The 19202-nt window shown below is 49.6% G+C and overlaps 1 protein-coding gene across 1 annotated transcript in view; it reads left to right on the top strand.

Moving 5' to 3' along the window:
- Positions 1-18896, top strand: part of MMD2 (monocyte to macrophage differentiation associated 2) — a 54310-nt gene extending 35414 nt beyond the window's left edge. The window contains exons 3-7 of the mRNA XM_004045048.4: positions 4289-4449; positions 8814-8888; positions 13640-13741; positions 14931-15000; positions 17286-18896. Coding sequence (XP_004045096.1) covers positions 4289-4449; positions 8814-8888; positions 13640-13741; positions 14931-15000; positions 17286-17489 — 612 coding nt within the window. The 3' untranslated portion in view covers positions 17490-18896. The remainder of the gene's footprint in view (positions 1-4288; positions 4450-8813; positions 8889-13639; positions 13742-14930; positions 15001-17285) is intronic.
- Positions 18897-19202: the final 306 nt, after the last annotated feature.

Below are 19202 nucleotides of genomic sequence, written 5' to 3'. Positions count from 1 at the left end.
CACTCCTGAGGAAAGAGGTGCTGAATTGGCCGGATGCAGTGGCTCACACCTGTAATCCCAGCACTTTGGGTGGCTGAGGCGGGCGGATCACTTGAGGTTGGGAGTTCGAGACCAGCCTGGCCAATATGGTGAAACCCCATCTCTACTAAAAATACAAAAATTAGCCGGGTGTGGTAGTGTGCGCCTGTAATCCCAGCTACTGAGGTGGCTGAGGCAGGAGAATCACTTGAACCCAGGAGGCAGAGGCTGCAGTGAGCCAAGATTGTGCCACTTTACTCCAGTTGAGTGCAGGACAGAATGAGTGAGACTCGTTTACAAAAAAAAAAAAAAAGTGCTGAATTGATCTTGCCATCATACCTGGGAGAAGCTGTGAGGCTGGGGACAAAAACCTATTTATGATCTCCTCTGACCACTGATGCCATAAACACAAGGCATATTCATAGTCCAGCAGGCTCCAGGAAGTGGGTGACTGAGTCACAGGTACCAGGCCCCTGCTGTTAACTCATTCATTTATTGGATGCTCCCTCAGTTAGCACCTATGAGCACAGGGTGAGGGCAGGGTGATGGGCATGTATCATTTCATTCCTGAGGACATGTCCTGTTCTCACAGGTTTGTGGAATGAATGAATGAGTGAGAGAGCAACTCAATGAATACTAGGCATGGTAGGTGATCGCAAAATAGCACAAACTAGGAGCCAGGCGCAGTGGCATGTGTCTGTGGTCCCAGCTACTCAGGAGGCCAAGGCAAGAGGATCATGTGAACCCAGGAGGTCGAGGCTGCAGTGAGCTATGATCGTACCACTGCACTCCAGCCTGGGCAACAGAGAGAGATTCCATCTCTTAAAAAAAATGTATATATATTTTAAAATAGCACAAAACATAATTGGAGTCTACAGCCTAATGAGAAGCATGTCCCCAAATTATGAAGTAGCATGAGATAGCTGCTGTTTATTTATTTTTTTTTAAATGGAGTCTTGCTGGGACTACAGGCGTGCGCCACCACGCCTGGCTAATTTTTGTATTTTTAGTAGAGATGGGGTTTCACCCTGTTGGCCAGACTGGTCTCAAACTCCTGGCCTCAAGTGATCCACCTGCTTCAGCCTCCCAAAGTACTGGGATTACAGGCATGAGCCACTGCACCTGGCCAGTTGCTGTTTATTTTTTTAAGATGATGTAATAAGATTGATGAAAGTGATTTTTTTTTTTCTGAGATGGAATCTCGCTCTGTCACCCAGGCTGGAGTATGGTGGCGTGATCTTGGCTCTCTGCAACCTCCGCCTCCTGGGTTGAAGCGATTCTCCTGCCTCAGCCTCCCAAGTATCTGGAATTACAGGCGCATGCCACCATGCCTAGCTAATTTATGTATTTTTAGTAGAGAGGGGGTTTTACCATGTTGGCCAGGCTGGTCTTGAACTCCTGACCTCAGGTGATCCTCCTGGCCTCAGCCTCCCAAAGCGCTGGGATTACAGGTGTGAGCCACCGCACCCGGCCAGAAATGATTTTTTAAAGTTATAATGCCATCCCCTACAGCAAGGCTTCTATCTTCCCTGTTGATGTTCAGTCTGCCATGCGCAGATGGACATGTGGGTGGCTGATGGCCTCTTATTAAGGAGCCATCCCATTCTGGTGCATTGCTGTTGAACTGTCCCCATCCGGCGCCCAGCCTGGGTGTCGGGGAGGCTAGCGGGACACCTCCTTCCTTTGGGACTCACCTGGACTGATCTTGCAGGCAGATCGCGTTCAATGAGTCCTGGAGGATGCACATCGTAGGGGCTGAATTCCCACCTGCCTACTTTTTTTTTTTTTTTTTTTTTTTGAGACAGGGTCTTGCTCTGTCGCCCAGGCTGGAGTGCAATGGCGTGATCTCCGCTCACCATAAGCTCTGCTTCCCGGGTTCACGCCATTCTCCTGCCTCAGCCTCCCAAGTAGCTGGCACTATAGGCACCCACCACCACGCCCGGCTAATTTTTTGTATTTTTTTAGTAGAGACGGGGTTTCACCGTGTTGGCCAGGATGGTCTCCATCTCCTGACCTCATGATCTGCCCGCCTCGGCCTCCCAAAGTGCTGGGATTACAGGCGTGAGCCACCGCGCCCAGCCTACCACCTGCCTACTTTTTAATAAAGATGTTTAAAATTATTTTTTTTTTGAGACGGAGTCTCTCTCTGTCACTTAAGCTGTAGTACAGTGGTGCAATCACGGCTCACTGCAGCCTCTGCCTCCTGTGCTCAAGCGAGTCTCTTGCCTCAGCCTCCTGACTAGCAGGGATACAGGTACCTACCACCATGCCTGGCTAATTTTTTTTTTTTTTTTTCTTAAATAGAGACGGGGTTTTGTCATGTTGGCTAGGCTGGTCTCGAACTCCTGACCTCAAGTGATCCACCCGCCTTGGCCTCCCAAAGTGCTGGCATTACAGGCGTGAGCCACTGCGCCCAGCCCTGACTTGCCCACCTCTTCCCAAAAGGGCTCTTCCAGCATTTCTTCCTGCCTGCCTCCCTGCCTGCCTTCAGTATATATTTGTTAGGTGCCTACCGTGCACTGGTGACCCTGTGCAGCTCGTGTTGTGTGGGGGAAATAATGATTAAGTAAGTCTATCATATAAGATGTGGGGGCTGCCAGGGAGAGAGGGCACCAGGTGCTACAGACAACAGGAGTGGCCTATGTCAGTCAAAGGACAGAGCAGGTGCTCCTGCCAGAGTGATATTAACCAGCTCCTGAAGGATGACTAGGAGCCAGCCTCCCGGAGAGTGAAGGGAACAGCATGTTGAGGACAAGGGAACAGCACGTGCAGAGGCCCTGAGGCAGGAAAGTGTTGGGACAACTGGATGAAGGCCAGGAAGGCCAACGCGTGGTGATCTGGGGCACAGCAGGAGGGAGAGTAGGGAAAAGCAGAGTAGAGGGGCTGGGAAGGGTCAGGCCACGCACCTATAAAGGCAGAGGATTTGGAGATTCCATTCTCTACAGTGAATCAGGTGGACCATCCACTATTTAAAAAAAAATTTTTTTTTGAGACGGAGTCTTGCTCTGTCACCAGGCTGGAGTGCAGTGGCGCGATCTGAGCTCACTGCAATCTCCACCTCCTGGGTTCAAGCAATTCTCCTGCCTCAGCCTCCTGAGTAGCTGGGATTACAGGCGTGCACCACCATGCCTGACTAATTTTTTGTATTTTTCAGTTGAGATGGGGTTTCACCATATTGGCCAGGCTGGTCTCGAACTCCTGACCTCGTGATCTGCCCGCCTTGGCCTCCCAAAGTGCTGGGATTACAGGTGTGAGCCACTGCACCTGGCCGCCATCCACTATTTAAACCCGTTTACAAGCTGAATGGTACCTGGGCGCCTGTGCTGCTTAGGGCTGGGCTCTTCCTTCAGGGCAGTCCAAGCAGATGAGGTCAGGACATCAGTGGTGATGATGGGTGACATGTGGCACATCATACTTCTCTGTGTGGTGGCCTGGAGAGGGGCTGGGATGTGGTAGGGATGGCCACTCTCTGGGACGTGGTCTTTGACCGTTTCATACATGGACCCCTTTGAGAATTGAATCAAAGATCTAGACCTGCACTGTCCAGGTTGGCAGCCACTGGCCCCACGTGGCTGTTGAAATTGACACCTGAGGCTGGGCGTGGTGGCTCATGCCTATAATCCCAGTCCTTTGGAGGCCAAGGTGGGAGGATAGCCTGAGGTCAGGAGTTCAAGACCAGCCTGGGCATTATAGCCAGACCCCACCTCTATAAAAAATGTAAAAATTGGCCAGTCGTGGTGGTGTGTGCCTGTAGTCCCAGGTACTTGGGAGGCCAAGGTGGGAGGATCACTTGAGCCCAGGAAGTTGAGGCTGTAGTGAACTGTGATTGCACCACTGCACTCCAGCCCGGGGGACAAGACAAGGAAGGAAGAGAGAAAGGGAGGAAGGGAGGAAGGGAGGGAGGAGAGAGGGAGGAGGGAAGGGGAAGAAAGAAAGAGGAAAGGAAAAGAGAAAGAAAAGAAAAAAAGGAAAGGAAAGGGGAAGGGGAAAAGGGAAAGGAAAGGAAGGAAAGAAGGGAGGAAGGAAGGAAGGATGGAAGGAAAGAAGGAAAGGGAAAGGAGGGAGGGAGGGAAGGAAGGAAGGAAGAAAGAAAGGAAATTTACACTTGAATCCCTTAAAGTAAAATAAAATGATCCGTTCTTCAGTGGCACTGACCACATTTCAAGAGCCGAGTGCTGCCACGTTGGGCAGCTCAGCCGGGGAAGGGGCAGGAGGTGTGCTCTGAGCCACCCAGCTGCTGCACCTGTCCCTGCCGTCCCTGCCCCTCCAGTTCTGGATCATCCCCAGCATCCTGGGCAGCTCCAACCTCTACTTCCTGTCGGACGATGACTGGGAGACCATCTCTGCCTGGATCTACGGCCTCGGCCTCTGCGGCCTCTTCGTGGTGTCCACTGTGTTTCACACCATCTCCTGGAAGAAGAGCCACCTCAGGTGCCTCCCGCCCAGAGGGGACCCATGCCGGGTAGGGGGTCGGGGCAGGGGGACCCATGGCAGCCCGGGGGGTGAACCAGGACATCCTGTCTGCCTGGTAACATTCTCCACTGAGCTGGGAGGGGCTGGGCTGGGCGACCCACAGGCTGGCTTTGCAGGAGGCACAAGCCCTGCCTTAAACAGGCTGCGGTTGAGTCTCTTCAGGGCAGACCATCTCGCCCACAGGAGCCTGGTTTGCTCACTTTTTTTGTTGTTGTTTTTTGTTTTTTTTGAGATGGAGTCTCACTCTGTAGCTCAGGCAGGAGTGCAGTGGCGCTATCTCAGCTCATTGCAACCTCCGCCTCCTGGGTTCAAGCAATTCTCCTGCTTCAGCCTCCCGAGTAGCTGGGACTACAGGTATGCACCATCAGGTCCAGCTAATTTTTGTATTTTTTTTGGTGGAGGGTAGAGATGGGATTTCGCCATGTTGGCCAGGCTGGTCTCGAACTCCTGACCTCAGATGGTCCACCCACCTCGGCCTCCCAAAGTGTTGGGATTACAGGTGTGAGCCACTGTGCCTGGCCAACTTGTTTTCTTTTTCGTTTTTTTTTTTTTTTTTTTGAGAAAGATTCTCAATCTGTTGCCCAGGCTGGAGTGCAGTGGTACAGTCTCAGCTCACTTGTAGCCTCCACCTCCAGGGCTCAAGCAATCCTCCTGCCTCAGCCTCCTGAGGAACTGAGACCACAGGTGTGTGCCATCATGCCTGGCTAATTCTTGTATCTTTTTGTAGAGATGGGGTTTCACCATGTTGCCCAGGCTGTTCTCCAACTCATGGGCTCTAGTGATCCACCTGCCTCAGCCTCCCAAAGTGCTGGAGTTTCGGGAATGAGCCTTCACGCCTGACTTGTTTTGCTCACTTCTGAGAGGACCAAGAGAAAAGCCCTTGCTGGCTGCAGGGTGGTCACAACGGGCCAGCTCCCCTCTGGGCTTTGTTCCAGGCATGCTACAGGTGCCATTCCCTAATCTTTCCAATAATTCTGCAATGCAGGCACTAGAATCCCTGAGTTTTACAGTTTTGATTTTTTTTTTTTTTTTTGAGATGGGGTCTCACTCTGTCACCCAGGCTGGAGTGTGATAACGTCATCTCGGTTCACTGCAGCCTCCACCTCCAGGGCTCAAGCGATCCTCCTATCTCAGCCTCCTGAGTAGCTGGGACTACAGGCATGCACCTCCTCATCTAACTAATTTTATGTATTTCTTGTAGAGATGGGGTTTCATCATGTTGCCCAGGCTGGTCTTGAATTCCTGGGCTCAGGCAATCTGCCCTCCTTGGCTTCCTAAAGTGCTGGGATTACAAGTGTGAGCCACTGTGCCTGGCTAGTCTTGATTAAAAAAAAAAAAATTACAGGCCAGGCAAGGTGTCTCATGCCTGTAATCCCAGCATTTTGGGTGGCCGAGGTAGGAGGATCACTTGAGGTCAAGAGTTTGAAACCAGCCTGGCCAACATGGTGAAACCCTGTCTCTACTAAAAATACAAAAATTAGCCAGTCACGGGGGCTGGCACATACCTGTAATCCCAGCTACTCAGGGGGCTGAGGCACGAGAATTGCTTGAACCTGGTAGGCAGAGGTTGCAGTGAGTCTAGATAGTGCCACTGCACTCCAGCCAGCTAAGGCAACGGAGTGAGAATCTGTCTCGAAAAAAAAAAAAAAAAGAAAAGAAAAAAAAAGAAAAAGGAAAGAAACCTTATTTGCTCGAGGTTGCATAGCGGCCACATTCAACCCAAGCTGACTCTGGGAATCCAGGCCCCCCATAAAGCTGTATGCCGCTCCCTTTAATTTCTAGGAAGACATGCAGTTGAGCCGTGCATACAATCATTAGTCAAATTTGTTCAGGGCTGCACTTTGCTAGACAGAGCCACAGTTTGTACTGGTCAGTGATTGCTTTGTAACCAAGTATCCCAGAGTACTATGGCTTAAAATAACAAGAAACGCTTATTCTGTCTCAAATAAGAGTTTGAGAGCTTTAGCTGTGTGGCTCCAGTCTGTGCTGTTTCCTGTAGTCAGAGGCTGGCTGGGGCTGCTGTCATCTGATGGCTTGACTGGGGCTGGAGGCTCTAAGCTCCCTCACTTGGCTGGTGAGCTAGTGCTGGGTTGTAGTGTGGCTGTCTTCACAGCCACATGGGAGCTTGTTTTCCCCAAACTTAGCGACTTAATAGAACAAGGCAGAAGCTGTAATGTCTTTTATGATCTGGCCTCAGGAAACACACACCATCATTTCTGCAATGTCCTATTTGTTCCTTGAGTTTACCTTATTTGTTTTGGGAGGGGAGGGTCCCAGTGTGTGAATACTAGGGGCTTGACTCATTGGGCACCATTGTGGAGGCTGGCACCATGCCAGTCCCATGTATTGAGGGTTATCACTCACTACACAAGGTGAGGTCATCATAAAAACGGTTGGTGTTTATTTATTTATTTTTATTATTTATCTATTTTTTATTTTTTTTTGAGACAGAGTTTCACTCTTGTTGCCCAAGCTGGAGTGCAATGGCACAATCTCGGCTCACTGCAACCTCCACCGCCCAGGCTCAAGCAATTCTCCTGCCTCAGCCTCCCTAGTAGCTGGGATTACAGGCACTCACCACCACACCCAGCTAATATATACATATATATACACATACATATATGTATATATATGTATGTGTATATATATATGTATGTATATATATGTGTGTGTGTGTGTGTGTATATATATATATATATATATATATATTTTTTTTTTTTTTTTTGGTGAGACAGAGTCTTGCTCTGTCACCCAGGCTGGAGTGCAGTGGCATGATCTCGGCTCACCGCAAGCTCCGCCTCCCAGCTTCATGCCATTCTCCTGCTTCAGCCTCCCAAGTAGCTGGGACTGCAGGTGCCCACCACCACGCCCGGCTAATTTTTTGTATTTTTAGTAGAGACGGGGAATGTTTTGTATTTTTTGTAGAAACGGGGTTTCACCATGTTAGCCAGGCTGATCTCAAACTCCTGACCTTAGGTGATCCACCCACCTCGGCCTCCCAAAGTGCTGAGATTACAGGCATGAGCCACCATGCATGGCCAAAACAGCTGGTATTTATTGAGCACTTACTATGTACTGTGCTGAGTATTAGCTAATTTAATCCTCCCCACAGCCCCGTGTCAGGTTGCTGGCATCCTCCGTATTTTACAGAGAAGGAAGCTGAGACCTAGAGCAAATAGGTAACTTGCTCAAGGTTATGTACTCCTGAAGTGCAGAGCTGGAATTCGAACCCAGGCCTTTTGGCTCCACAGCTTGGATCCAAACCACTAAGCTCTTCTAGCATTAGAATGTCAGCTCCCAGACAGTCTTGAGGGGCATGTAATTTAGTAGTTTTTGCACTTTTTTTTTGAGACAGGATCTAGCTCAGTTGCCTAGACTGGAGTGCAGTGGCACAAACATGGCTCACTGCAGTCTCAACCTCCCAGGGTCAAGAGATCCTCCTGCCTCAGCCTCTGGAGTAGCTAGGCCTACAGGCATGCACAATTATGCCTGGCTGATCTTCCTAATTTTTAGTAGAGATGAGGTCTCACTGTGTTGCCCAGGCTGGTTTCCAACTCCTGAGCTCAAGCAATTCTCTTGCCTCAGCCTCCCAATGCTCTGGAATTACAGGTGTGAGCCACTCCATCTGGCCATTTTTGCACTTTGTCCACAGAATTCTTTCCCCGTTATAAATCTTTGGAAAAACCCAGTATATAAAGCAGAAATGCACAGTGGCTCTGATTAAAGTAGGGGAGGATGGCCGGGCGCGGTGGCTCACGCTTGTAATCCCAGCACTTTAGGAGACCGAGGAGGGTGGATCCCTGGAGTTCGGGAGTTTGAGACCAGTCTGGCCAACATGGCGAAACCCCGTCTCTACTAAAAATACAAAAACTAGCTGGGCATGGTGGCGGGTGCCTGTAATCCCAGCTACTTGGAAGGCTGAGGCAAGAAAATGGCTTGAATCCGGGAAGCGGAGGTTGCAGTGAGCTGAGATCGTGCCAGTGCACTCCAGCCTGGGAGACAGAGCAAGACCTTATCTTAAAAAAAAAAAGTGGGAGAGAGGATGTCCAATCCTTACCTGTAGGGGCGCAAGGCCCTCAGTGGGACCCCCGAGGCAAGGTGTCTCCGTGCAGCCCCTAGGGTGATAAGGAGCCTGGTTTGAAGGCCACTGCCCTGGTCACTTACAGATGGGGATTCTGAGGGCCAAGGGGTCTTGGCTGGACAGGGGAGCCCAGCCCTGCTAACCTGTAGGCAGGCACGATCAGCCCAGGGCACGGCTCTGGGGGCACTGGCCCTTCCCTGCTATGCAGGGGCTGTGACTGCCGGCTTCTCTGCCGCCCTAGGGTGGTGGAACACTGTCTACACATGTTCGACCGGATGGTCATCTATTTCTTCATAGCGGCTTCCTACGCACCCTGGTAAGTACCGTCCCGCCGCCCAGCAATGGCGGCCTTTCTTTATATTGTTTGAATTTATTTTTCTATTTGGCTGGGTAATGTGTTGACTTGGCACGAAGGACTTAGGTTAAAAGCTTCCCGCCACCCTTTTTTCCTTCCTGGAAGCAGCTACTTATACCCACTTTCCTGTGTGTCCTTCTTGAGTTATTTTATGCAGAAAAAGCAAATATATACATTGTTTTTTTTCCTAAGAATTCTGAGACAGAATCTCACTCTGTCACCCAGGCTGGAGTGCAGTAGCGAGGTCTTGGCTCACTGCAACCTCTGCCTCCCTGGTTCAAGCGATTCTCCTGCCTCTGCCTCCCGAGTAGCTGGGATTACAGGCACGCGCCACCACGCCCAGCTAATTTTTGTATTTTTAGTAGAGACGGGGTTTCACCATGTTGGCCAGGCTGCTCTCGAACTCCTAACCTCCAGTGATCTGCCTGCCTCAGCCTCCCAAAGTGTTTGGATTACAGGTGTGAGCCACCGTGCCCATTCAGAAAAGCAAATATTAATATGTACATATGTATGCGTATGTGTCTACATATATACACATATATAAATATGTGTAATAGACGTAGACGTATGCATACACATGCATATACATACATATATACTTATATTTATATTTACTTAATATTTAATTTATTTAATATAGCTTTTAAATTTTTAATTTTTTTGTAAGAGACAGGGTCTTGATCTGTTGCCTGTGCTGGAGTGCAGTGTTGTGATCATAGCTCACAGCAGCCTCCAACTCCTGGGCTCAAGTGATCCTCCCGCCTCAGCCTCCCAAGTAGCTGGGACTGCAGGTGCAAGCCACCATGCTTGGCTAATATTTTTATTTTTATAGAGATGGGTCTCAGTATGTAGCCCAGGCTGGTCTTGAACTCCTGGCCTCAAGCCGTCCTCCCGCCTCAGCCTCCCAAACTGTTGGGAGTACAGGCGTGAGCCATTGCAATGGCCACATTTTATAAGTATATATTTATTTTGTTTTTATTTTTTGTTTTGTTTTGTTTATGTTTTTGAGATGGAGTCTTGTTCTGTTGCCCAGGTTGGAGTGCAGTGGCATGATCTCGGCTCACTGCAACCTCCACCTCCCGGGTTTGAATGATTCTCCTGCCTCAGCCCCCTGAGTAGCTGGGACTACAGGCACATGCCACCATACCCTGCTAATTTTTGTATTTTTAGTAGAGATGGGGTTTCACCTTGTTGGCCAGGGTGGTCTGAGACTCCTGACCTCAGGTGATCTGCCTGCCTCGGCCTCCCACAGTGATGAGATTACAGGTGTGAGCCACCGCGCCCGGCCTGAGTTTCTCTTCTTTACCTTTACCCCTGGTTGTGATTGACTAGGCACTGCCCTGTGCCAGGCCCTGCCCTGTGCCAGGCCCTGTGCTGGTATCTGAGGGTATTGTCACAAACAAAACCCCCAGCTCCCTCTCCTTGTGGGGGACAAAAACAAACAAACCAAAAACCAAATAAATATTGAAGGTTTTACATAATCAGGGAGAATACATTTTCAAAAAGTCTAAATTACAGCAGTCAGAGAGAAGCTGATGGAAATGAAAGAGACAAATTCTGCAGGCATTGAGACTGAAAAAGTAAATTGTTTGCCACGTGAAAAAAACAAGCTGGTTTCTGAATGTGGCCACAGCACCATTTAATGCTGACACACAGTGGAGACACTTCTAATAATTTCCCAGAGATAGACTTCAGAGTAAACTATCAAATGGGGTTGTCATGCAGACATAAAAACAATAGGCACCATGGTCACGCATGAAAGAAGTCCAAGAATACCACATCCATGAGGAGTTTCTGAAAGAAACTAGTTTGTGATGGCATGTGCCTGTGCTCTCAGCTACTCAGGAGGCTGAGACAGGAGGATCGCTTGAGCCCAGGAAGTCGAGGCTGCAGTGAGCTATGATTGTGCCACTGCACTCCAGCCTGGGAGAGTGATACCCTGTCTCTAAAAAAACAAACAAGAAACTGAAACATGTAATTTAAAAAATCCAGCTGCCAGGCTCAGTGGCTCACGCCTGTAATCTCAGCACTTTGGGAGGCTGAGGTGGGCGGATCATGAGGTCAGGAGATCGAGACCATCCTGGCTAACACGGTGAAACCCCATCTCTACTAAAAATACAAAAAATTAGCCGGGCGTGGTGGTGGGCACCTGTGGTCCCAACTACTCGGGAGGCTAAGGCAGGAGAATGGCTTGAAAAAAAAAATCCACTTTTTTTTTTTTTTTTTTTGCTGAGATAGAGTTTCGCTCTTGTTGCCCAGGCTGGAACGCAATGGCATGATCTTGGCTCAGTGCAAACTCTGCCTCCCGGGTTCAAGCAATTCTCCTGCCTGAGCCTCCCAAATAGCTGGAATTATAGGCTTCCGCCACCACACCCAACTAATTTTTGTATTTTTAGTGGAGATGGGGTTTCACCATTTTGGCCAGGCTGGTCTCGAACTCCTGACCACAGGTGGATCCACCTGCCTCAGCCTCCCAAAGTGCTGGGATTACAGGCGTGAGACACTGCGCCCGGCAGAAAATCCAGTTTTCTTGTGCTTTACATAATTTATCTTAACTTCAGAGTCCAAGTGAATTTTATGGTGAAGAAACATTTGTTTGAAGTTCAGCAAAATTTTTAAGTGTCCATTTTCTTCTTTTGAAGTCAAGTTAAAATTAAATGTAATACTTTTAATTAAAAAAGATGTGTATAACTTTAATTTTCACCCTTTCTCCTTTCCCTTCATCCCGTCCTATCCTTCTACCCAGTGGCCTATTTTTAGGTCTACTTGGAAGGGTATCTAGAATGATGTTCACTGATGGTTATTTTGGGTAATGAGATGGGTTATTATTTTTTACTCTTAAACTTTTCGGTGTTACTTAAATTCTTTATAATGACAGACTCCAAGCAGGTCACTTTTTTTGGCAGAACTTTTACATAACACATTCTCATTTCAGAAATTCATTCCAGGCCAGGCGCGGTGGCTCATGCCTGTAATCCCAGCACTTTGGCAGGCCGAGGCGGGCAGAACCCCTGAGGTCACAAGTTTGAGACCAGCCTGGCCAACATGGTGAAACCCCATCTCTACTACAAATACAAAAATTAGCCAGGCATGGTGGTACGCCTGTAATCCCAGCTACTCGGGAGGCTGAGGCAGGAGAATCACTTGAACCCGGGAGGCGAAGGGTGCAGTGAGCTGAGATTGCCTCACTGCACTTTAGCCTGGGTGAGAGAGTGAGAATCCATCTCAAAAAACAAACAAACAAAAAAACAAATTCATTCCAGAAAAAACTTAAAGGACCCTCTTCCTCAGTCATCACCACCACTGTTAACTACACCTTTCCAGACAAAACCACTTGGGAAGAGGTTCAGATCTTTTTCTGTGCATTGACCGTTATCCCTTTTTTTTTTTTTTTTTTTTTTTTTTGAGACGGAGTCTTGCTCCGTTGCCCAGGCTGGAGTGCAGTGGCACGATCTTGGCTCACTACAAGCTCTGCCTGCCGGGTTCACACCATTCTCCTGCCTCAGCCTCCCGAGTAGCTGGGACTACAGGCGCCCGACACCACGCCTGGCTAATTTTGTTTTTGTATTTTTAGTAGAGACGGGGTTTCACCATGTTAGCCAGGATGGTCTCAATCTCCTGACCTCGTGATCTGCCCTCCTCAGCCTCCCAAAGTGCTGGGATTACAGGCGTAAGCCACCGCGCCTGGCCAACAGCTATCTCTTTATACATACACACAATATTGTCATCTTATTCTTCTTGGTTCATACCCTCCACCCTCCTGAACACCTCACAATATAGCTTAGAGATCTATCTATGTTGGTAAAAACAGATCTTCTTCATATTTTTCATTTTAAAATTATTATTATTTTTAATTTTTTTGAGACAGAGTCTTACTCTGTTGCCCAGGCTGGAGTGCAGTGGTGGGATCATGGCTCACTGCAGCTTCCACCTCCCAGACTTAAGCGATCCTCCCACCCCAGCTTCTCAAGTAGCAAGACCCTGTCTCTTAAAATAATTATTAACAAAGGACTGGAGGCCGGGCACGGTGGCTCAGGCCTGTAATCCCAGCACTTTGGGAGGCCAAGGTGGGTGGATCACCTGAGGTCAGGAGTTCGCGACCAGCTTGGCCAACATGGCGAAACCCCATCTTTACTAAAAATACAAAATTAGCCGGGCATGGTGGCGCATGCCTGTAATCCCAGCTACTCAGGAGGCTGAGGCAGAAGAATCGCTTGTACCCAGGTGGCGGAGGTTGCAGTGAGCCAAGATTGTGCCACTACACTCCAGCCTGGGGCACAGAGAGAGACTGCATCTCAAATAAAATAAAATAAAATAAAATAAAATAAAATAAAATAAAATAAAATAAAATAAAATAAAACAAAACAGCATTGCCTTGGTTAGCTACCGGAAGTGCGGTGACAGAGAATGCACAATCGCCCCCAAACAGCCTTTACTTGTTCATAATCCCACCAGTTTGGGGTGCTACTTACCTTTTCTTCTAGATATTATCAGTTTTGCTAATTTTCCTCTAATCATTGCTTGCTGTTTCAAGTTATCTAGCACCCTTTCTGCCTGTTCACCCATCTTCCTGTGAGCGCCCACGTCCCAGCCGTGGAGCCACAGGTGACAGGACTTCCCCGGGGTCCATTTCCTGTGACAGGCCGGTCCTCGAGGGCCGGGGTCCTGGTGGGCCCCCCTCAGGGCCATGGCCTTGGCTCTTTCTCTCCCAGGCTGAACCTTCGGGAGCTGGGCCCCTGGGCCTCCCACATGCGCTGGCTGGTCTGGATTATGGCTTCCGTGGGCACCATCTATGTCTTCTTCTTCCACGAGCGGTAAGCCAGGCCTGGGGGCTTCAGGGAGGCGGGATTCCCTTAGATGCTCCGGCCTCCCCAGCACTCCTGGGCTGCCGAGAGTCCAGGATGATCTCATAATCGTGAGAGCACAGCTCTGGCTGTCACGTCATTCAGGCTCATGGGTGGCCACCAGGTCTTGCAGACCCTAGGGTCAACTTGAAGTTGTCAAAAAGACATCATAGGTGGCCAGGCATGGTGGCTCACATCTGTAATCCCAGCACTTTGGGAGGCCGAGTGATCCACGAGGAAGGCGGATCACTTGAGGTCAGGAGTTCAAGACCAGCCTGGCCAACAAGATGAAACCCTCTTTCTATTAAAAATACAAAAATTAGCTGGGTGTCAAGATGGGCGCCTGTAATCCCAACTACTTGGGAGGCTGAGGCAGGAGAATGGTTTGAACCCGGGTGGTGGAGGTTGCAGCGAGCCGAGACCGTGCCACTGCGCTCCAGCCTGGGTGACAGAGCGAGACTCTGTCTCAAAAACAACAACAAAAAAACATAGGTTCCTAGCCCCATTGGACCGGGGTGGGGGGGGAGGCGGGGGTGGTCACATGCCACCTGCCCTACCTAAATTATTAGCAGATGAAGGGGAGAGGTCTTGAAAAAGCCACACTCTCTGTATTCCCATTCTGTCGAGTGATGGGGATGGAAATAATTCAGTGGGGAAAGAAACAGGACGATACAAGAAAAAGAACATAACAGACTTCCTGCAGTCTCAGAGCCCAGGAACCTCTGGAAGTCATTTAGTCCAGGGACAGCAAACAGGCTTCAGCTGCTGCAGCAACCCAGCTCGATTGGAAGTGGCTGCTTGGGCCTTGTGGGAAGAGATGCTGGGATCGAATAGTGATGTCTGCCATGGGCTGAGCATTGGAAGTGCCCATGTGTGTGCTATGCCCAATGTTTGTAATCCCTGCTGTGGCACCAGCATGCATTTTACAGTTGTGGAAACTGAGTCTCAGGGAGGGAAAGTGCCCAAGGTCACATAACTGCCAGCACCTATTGGATGTAGCTGGGTGAAATCTGAGCCAAGGCGTGCTGGACAGAGAAAGCGTCCTTTCTTCTCAGTGTTCTGGCCAGAGTGTTCCCTCTTCCCCAAGAACAGGGAGCTGTGTGCAGTTTCTTCGTGGGGAGGCATGTCCTAAGGTGGGCGCGGCTTGTCTTCCTGCCAGGTACAAGCTTGTGGAGCTTCTCTGCTACGTCGTAATGGGCTTCTTCCCCGCCCTGGTCATCCTCTCCATGGTAAGTGCTGCCAGCCCTGCATAGATGGGTCCCTGCAAGAGACCAAGAGTGTCCGAGCTGGACCTGGCTGTTAAGATTGTCACAAACCCTCTCCTTTGGCAGGTGGGGAAACTGAGGCCTGGCATGACTTGTCTAAAGAGGCAGTAGGCCAGGTACAGTGGCTCATGCCTATAATCCAGTCCTTTGGGAGGCTGAGGTGGGAGGATAGTTTGAGTCCAGGGGTTTGAGACCAGCCTGGGCAACATAGCAAGACCCAACTCTAAAACAAAAAAAAATTAGCCAGATGTGGTGCACACCTATAGTCTCAGCTACTCTGGAGGCTGAGGCAGGAGAATGTCTTGAACCCGGGACGCAGAGGTTGTAGTGAGCCGAGATTGCACCACTGCACTCCAGCCTGGGCTACAACAGTGAAACTCTGTTTCAAAAAAACAATTCTTTTTTTTTTTTTTTTTTTTTGTAGAGGCAGGATCTCCCTGTGCTGCCTAGGATGGTCTTGAATTCCTGGTCTGGTGAGGGCTTGGCAGGTTCTTCTTGCTTAATTCCCTCCTATTCTATGAATGTTTCTTTTTTTTTAGAGATGGGGTCTCACTATGTTGCCCAGGCTGGTCTCGATCTCCTGGGCTTAAGCCCACCTTGGCCTTCCAAAGTGCTGGGATTACAGGCATGAGCTACCGTGCCCTGCGGAGAGTTTCTTTCACTAAGAACAACTCGTGTTAATAGTACTCACATCTGGGGGCCAGGACTACTACTTTTTTCTTACAATGTTTTTTTTCTCTAAATATTTTTTGCCATGAAGCAAAAACAAAAATTATTTTCCCTACTTTTTTTTGTTTGCCATGCCATTACTTTAAAAAACTGTGGTAAAATATTCAGTTCAGTGGCAGTAAGCACACTCGCATTGTCGTGCGTCCATCACCACCATCCATCTCAAGAACTTTTTGCATCTCTGCAAACTATAACTCTGTCCTGTCCTCATTTTTTCTTTTTTTGAGACGGAGTCTCACTCTGTCGCCCAGCGTGGAATGCAGTGGCACGATCTCGGCTCACTGCAACCTCCAACTCCCAGGTTCAAGTGATTCTCGTGCCTCGGCCTCCCAAGTAGCTGGGATTACAGGCGCATGCCACTACTCTCGGCTAATTGTTGTATTTTTAGTAGAGATGGGGTTTCACTATGTTAGCCAGGCTGGTCTCGAACTCCTGACCTTGTGATCCGCCCTCCTTAGCCTCCAAAGTGCTGGGATTATAGGCGTGAGCCACCGCACCTGGCCTTGAGCTCATTTCGTTTATCCATTCGTTCCTTGGCTGACCCCTGGGTTGCCTCCACCTTTAGCTGTTGTGATTATGCTGCTATGAACATGGGTGTGCAAGTATCTGTCAAGACCCTGCTTTCAATTCTTTGGGTATATACCCAGATGTATTAAATTTTTACAAAAGATAAGCTATAGGCCAGGCGCAGTGGCTTCCGCCTATAATCCCAGCACTTCGGGAGGCCAAGGTGGGCAGATCACCTCAGGTCAGGAGTCGGAGACCATCCTGGCCAACATGGTGAAACCCCATCTCTACTAAAAATGCAAAAATTAGCCGGGCATGGTGGTGCATGCCTGTAGTCCCAGCTACTCGGGAGGCTGAGGCAGGAGAATTGGTTGAACCCAGGAGGTGGAGGTCACAGTGAGCTGAGATCTCGCTACTGCACTCTAGCCTGGGCAAAAGAGCAACCGTGTCTCAAAAAAAAAAAAAGAAAACCAGATAAGATAAGTTATAAAAATATTATTTGAGGCCGAGTGTGGTGGCTCACACCTGTAATGCCATCACTTTGGGAAGCCGAGGTGGGAGAAGCACTGGAGACCAGGAGTTTGAGACCAGCCTGGGCAATATAGTGAGACGCCGCCATCTCCAAAAATAAAATAAAATTAGCCAGGCATGGTTGTGCCATGGGATATCTATAGTCCCAGCTACTGGGGAGGCTGAGGCAGGAGGATCATCCCAGGAGTTGGAGGCTACAGTGAGCTACGCTTGTGCCACTGCACTCCCGCTGGGGCAACAGACTGAGACCCTGTCAAAAGAAAAAAAGTTGGTGAAGTTTTAATAGAAATGAGAATGTCTATCATCTGACAACTAGTCTGGGGAGAATTGCTGGTATGTCAGTGTTGAGGCTTCCCACCTGGGAGTCTGGGCTGGTTTGCCATCTGCATGTTTTTTGGTTTTGGGTGGTGGGGACTGGCTGGTGCTTCCAGCCACACTGACTGCCCCTCTGACCTGTGCCCCACCCTTGTCCTTGCCGACAGCCCAACACCGAGGGCATCTGGGAGCTGGTGACTGGAGGGGTCTTCTACTGCCTGGGCATGGTCTTCTTCAAGAGTGACGGGAGGATCCCCTTTGCGCACGCCATCTGGCATCTCTTTGTAGCATTTGGTGCTGGTACCCACTACTATGCCATCTGGAGGTACCTCTATCTGCCCAGCACCCTGCAGACCAAGGTGTCCAAATGAGGTGACCCAGACTCGAGAGGTCTTTTGGGCTTTAGGAGTGGAGCACGTTTCTGTGAACGTTAACCCAGAGCACAGCGCCAAGGCCTGTCTTCCCTTCATTGGGTAGAGTTCTTGATGGCTCCGAGGTGACCTCTGGTGTCAGCCAGATCGTCCCTCGAGTCCCCAGTGAGAAAGAAAGCATTTAGCCATTCTTACAGAGGAGAAATTAACCCTGTAATGTGTTTCTATTTTAGATGAGTGTTTCCTAATACAAGCAACATTAACATCTTCAGAAAAGGAAGCAGGCATGGTCCTGGAAAATTGGGGAATGACGGGCCAATCTGTGTTTCTTAAGGTCCTGAGGAATCTGGCAAGGAGTCCTGTGGGTTGTTTATACCTAGGTGGCCAGGGCCTCCTTCTCTGTTACCAAAGTCCAGGCTGGCGAATTGTCTCTGGTTCAGGGAAAGGGGACAGCCCAGCTTGAAGATGAGGGATGGTGAATGGCTGTGACCATGGCAGACATCACCAATCAAGTGCAGCACATGGGTGATGTCAGAATTCTTCCCAGCACAGTGTTCTGGGCAGCCAGTACCAATCAATTTGGCACTCATGATGGGACCTCTTTGCCCTTCCTCTCTGGTGTGCTCTGAAATGGGATAATGGCCAGAGTAGCTGAAAATCTCCAAATGGGCATTTGCATGCCTATCTCCTCATTTCCCCCTCCCTTTTGGGAAGCTCCTGGAGTAGGCAGTTTGGGGGCAGTAGAGGGAAACTGAGGCACACACCCATGCAGCCCCTGATGTTCTGTTCCACCGTAGTTGGTTCTCAGTAGAGTTGGGAATGAGGATGCTGTTACTTGGCCATTTCTTCCCATCTCCAAAAATCCAGAGACATTACGAGAGCTATTCATTCATAAGATGGGGCAAACAGCCCCCAGGCACTTGCTCCCTGCTCCATACTTAAGGTTTGTGATGCCAACATTTGGATTCTCTCTTGGTGCCAATCAGTGGCTGTTAGAGGCTACTCAGGTGTACCCCAAAGGGAAGGCACATGGATCTGGGGAGACTGTTCCAGGTCCTCCCAACCTCTGAAGTGCTCAGTAGCCCAACAACAAGGCTGCTGGGGGCCTGTTCTTCAGCCCCCGTCAGGGCGGGGCCAGCCTCTCTGTCCAATGCTGCCTGGACATTTACTGGGGAGATGAGTAGCAGGCCCAGCTCCAGGATCTGAATTGGAATCTCAGATTCTCTGGATAAAGAATCTGTCTCAAGTCAGGAGGTCCTCATTCTGCGACTCCCAACCAGGGTGGAGTGGGCACAGACAGGATGCCTTATGCTTATCTCTAGCACATTCCAGGGGGTTCCAGGGTTCCTGCACCTGGAATCCAGTGTGTCCAAGCCAGTATTAAATTATCTCAACACATTCCACAGACCAGACTGCCTCCGTGCTGGGAGATGCTGTGTGGATAGCTTTTGTCCTCCTGCCCATGTGTGTGTGCGTGTATATGTGCGTGTGTGTGCGTGTATATGTGCATGTGTGTGCACACGTGTGTCTACACAGGCACTCCTAATGCCTGGAAGCTGTCTTCGGTAAGCCTGACCTGTGGAGCTCACCAAATATTTCCCACCAGCTGGGGTCAGGGCTGGAGGTCAGTGGGGAAACTTTTGCAGGGGAAGGCTGGTTGGAGAGAGACTCGTTCCCAAATGGGGACAGAGACACTGAAAACTTGACCTCTGC

Source organism: Gorilla gorilla, chromosome 6, assembly GCF_029281585.2.
Source record: "Gorilla gorilla gorilla isolate KB3781 chromosome 6, NHGRI_mGorGor1-v2.1_pri, whole genome shotgun sequence".
Taxonomy (NCBI): Eukaryota; Metazoa; Chordata; class Mammalia; order Primates; family Hominidae; genus Gorilla; species Gorilla gorilla.
Note: the sequence above shows the minus strand (reverse complement) of the source record. Positions and strands in the feature narration are given on the sequence as shown.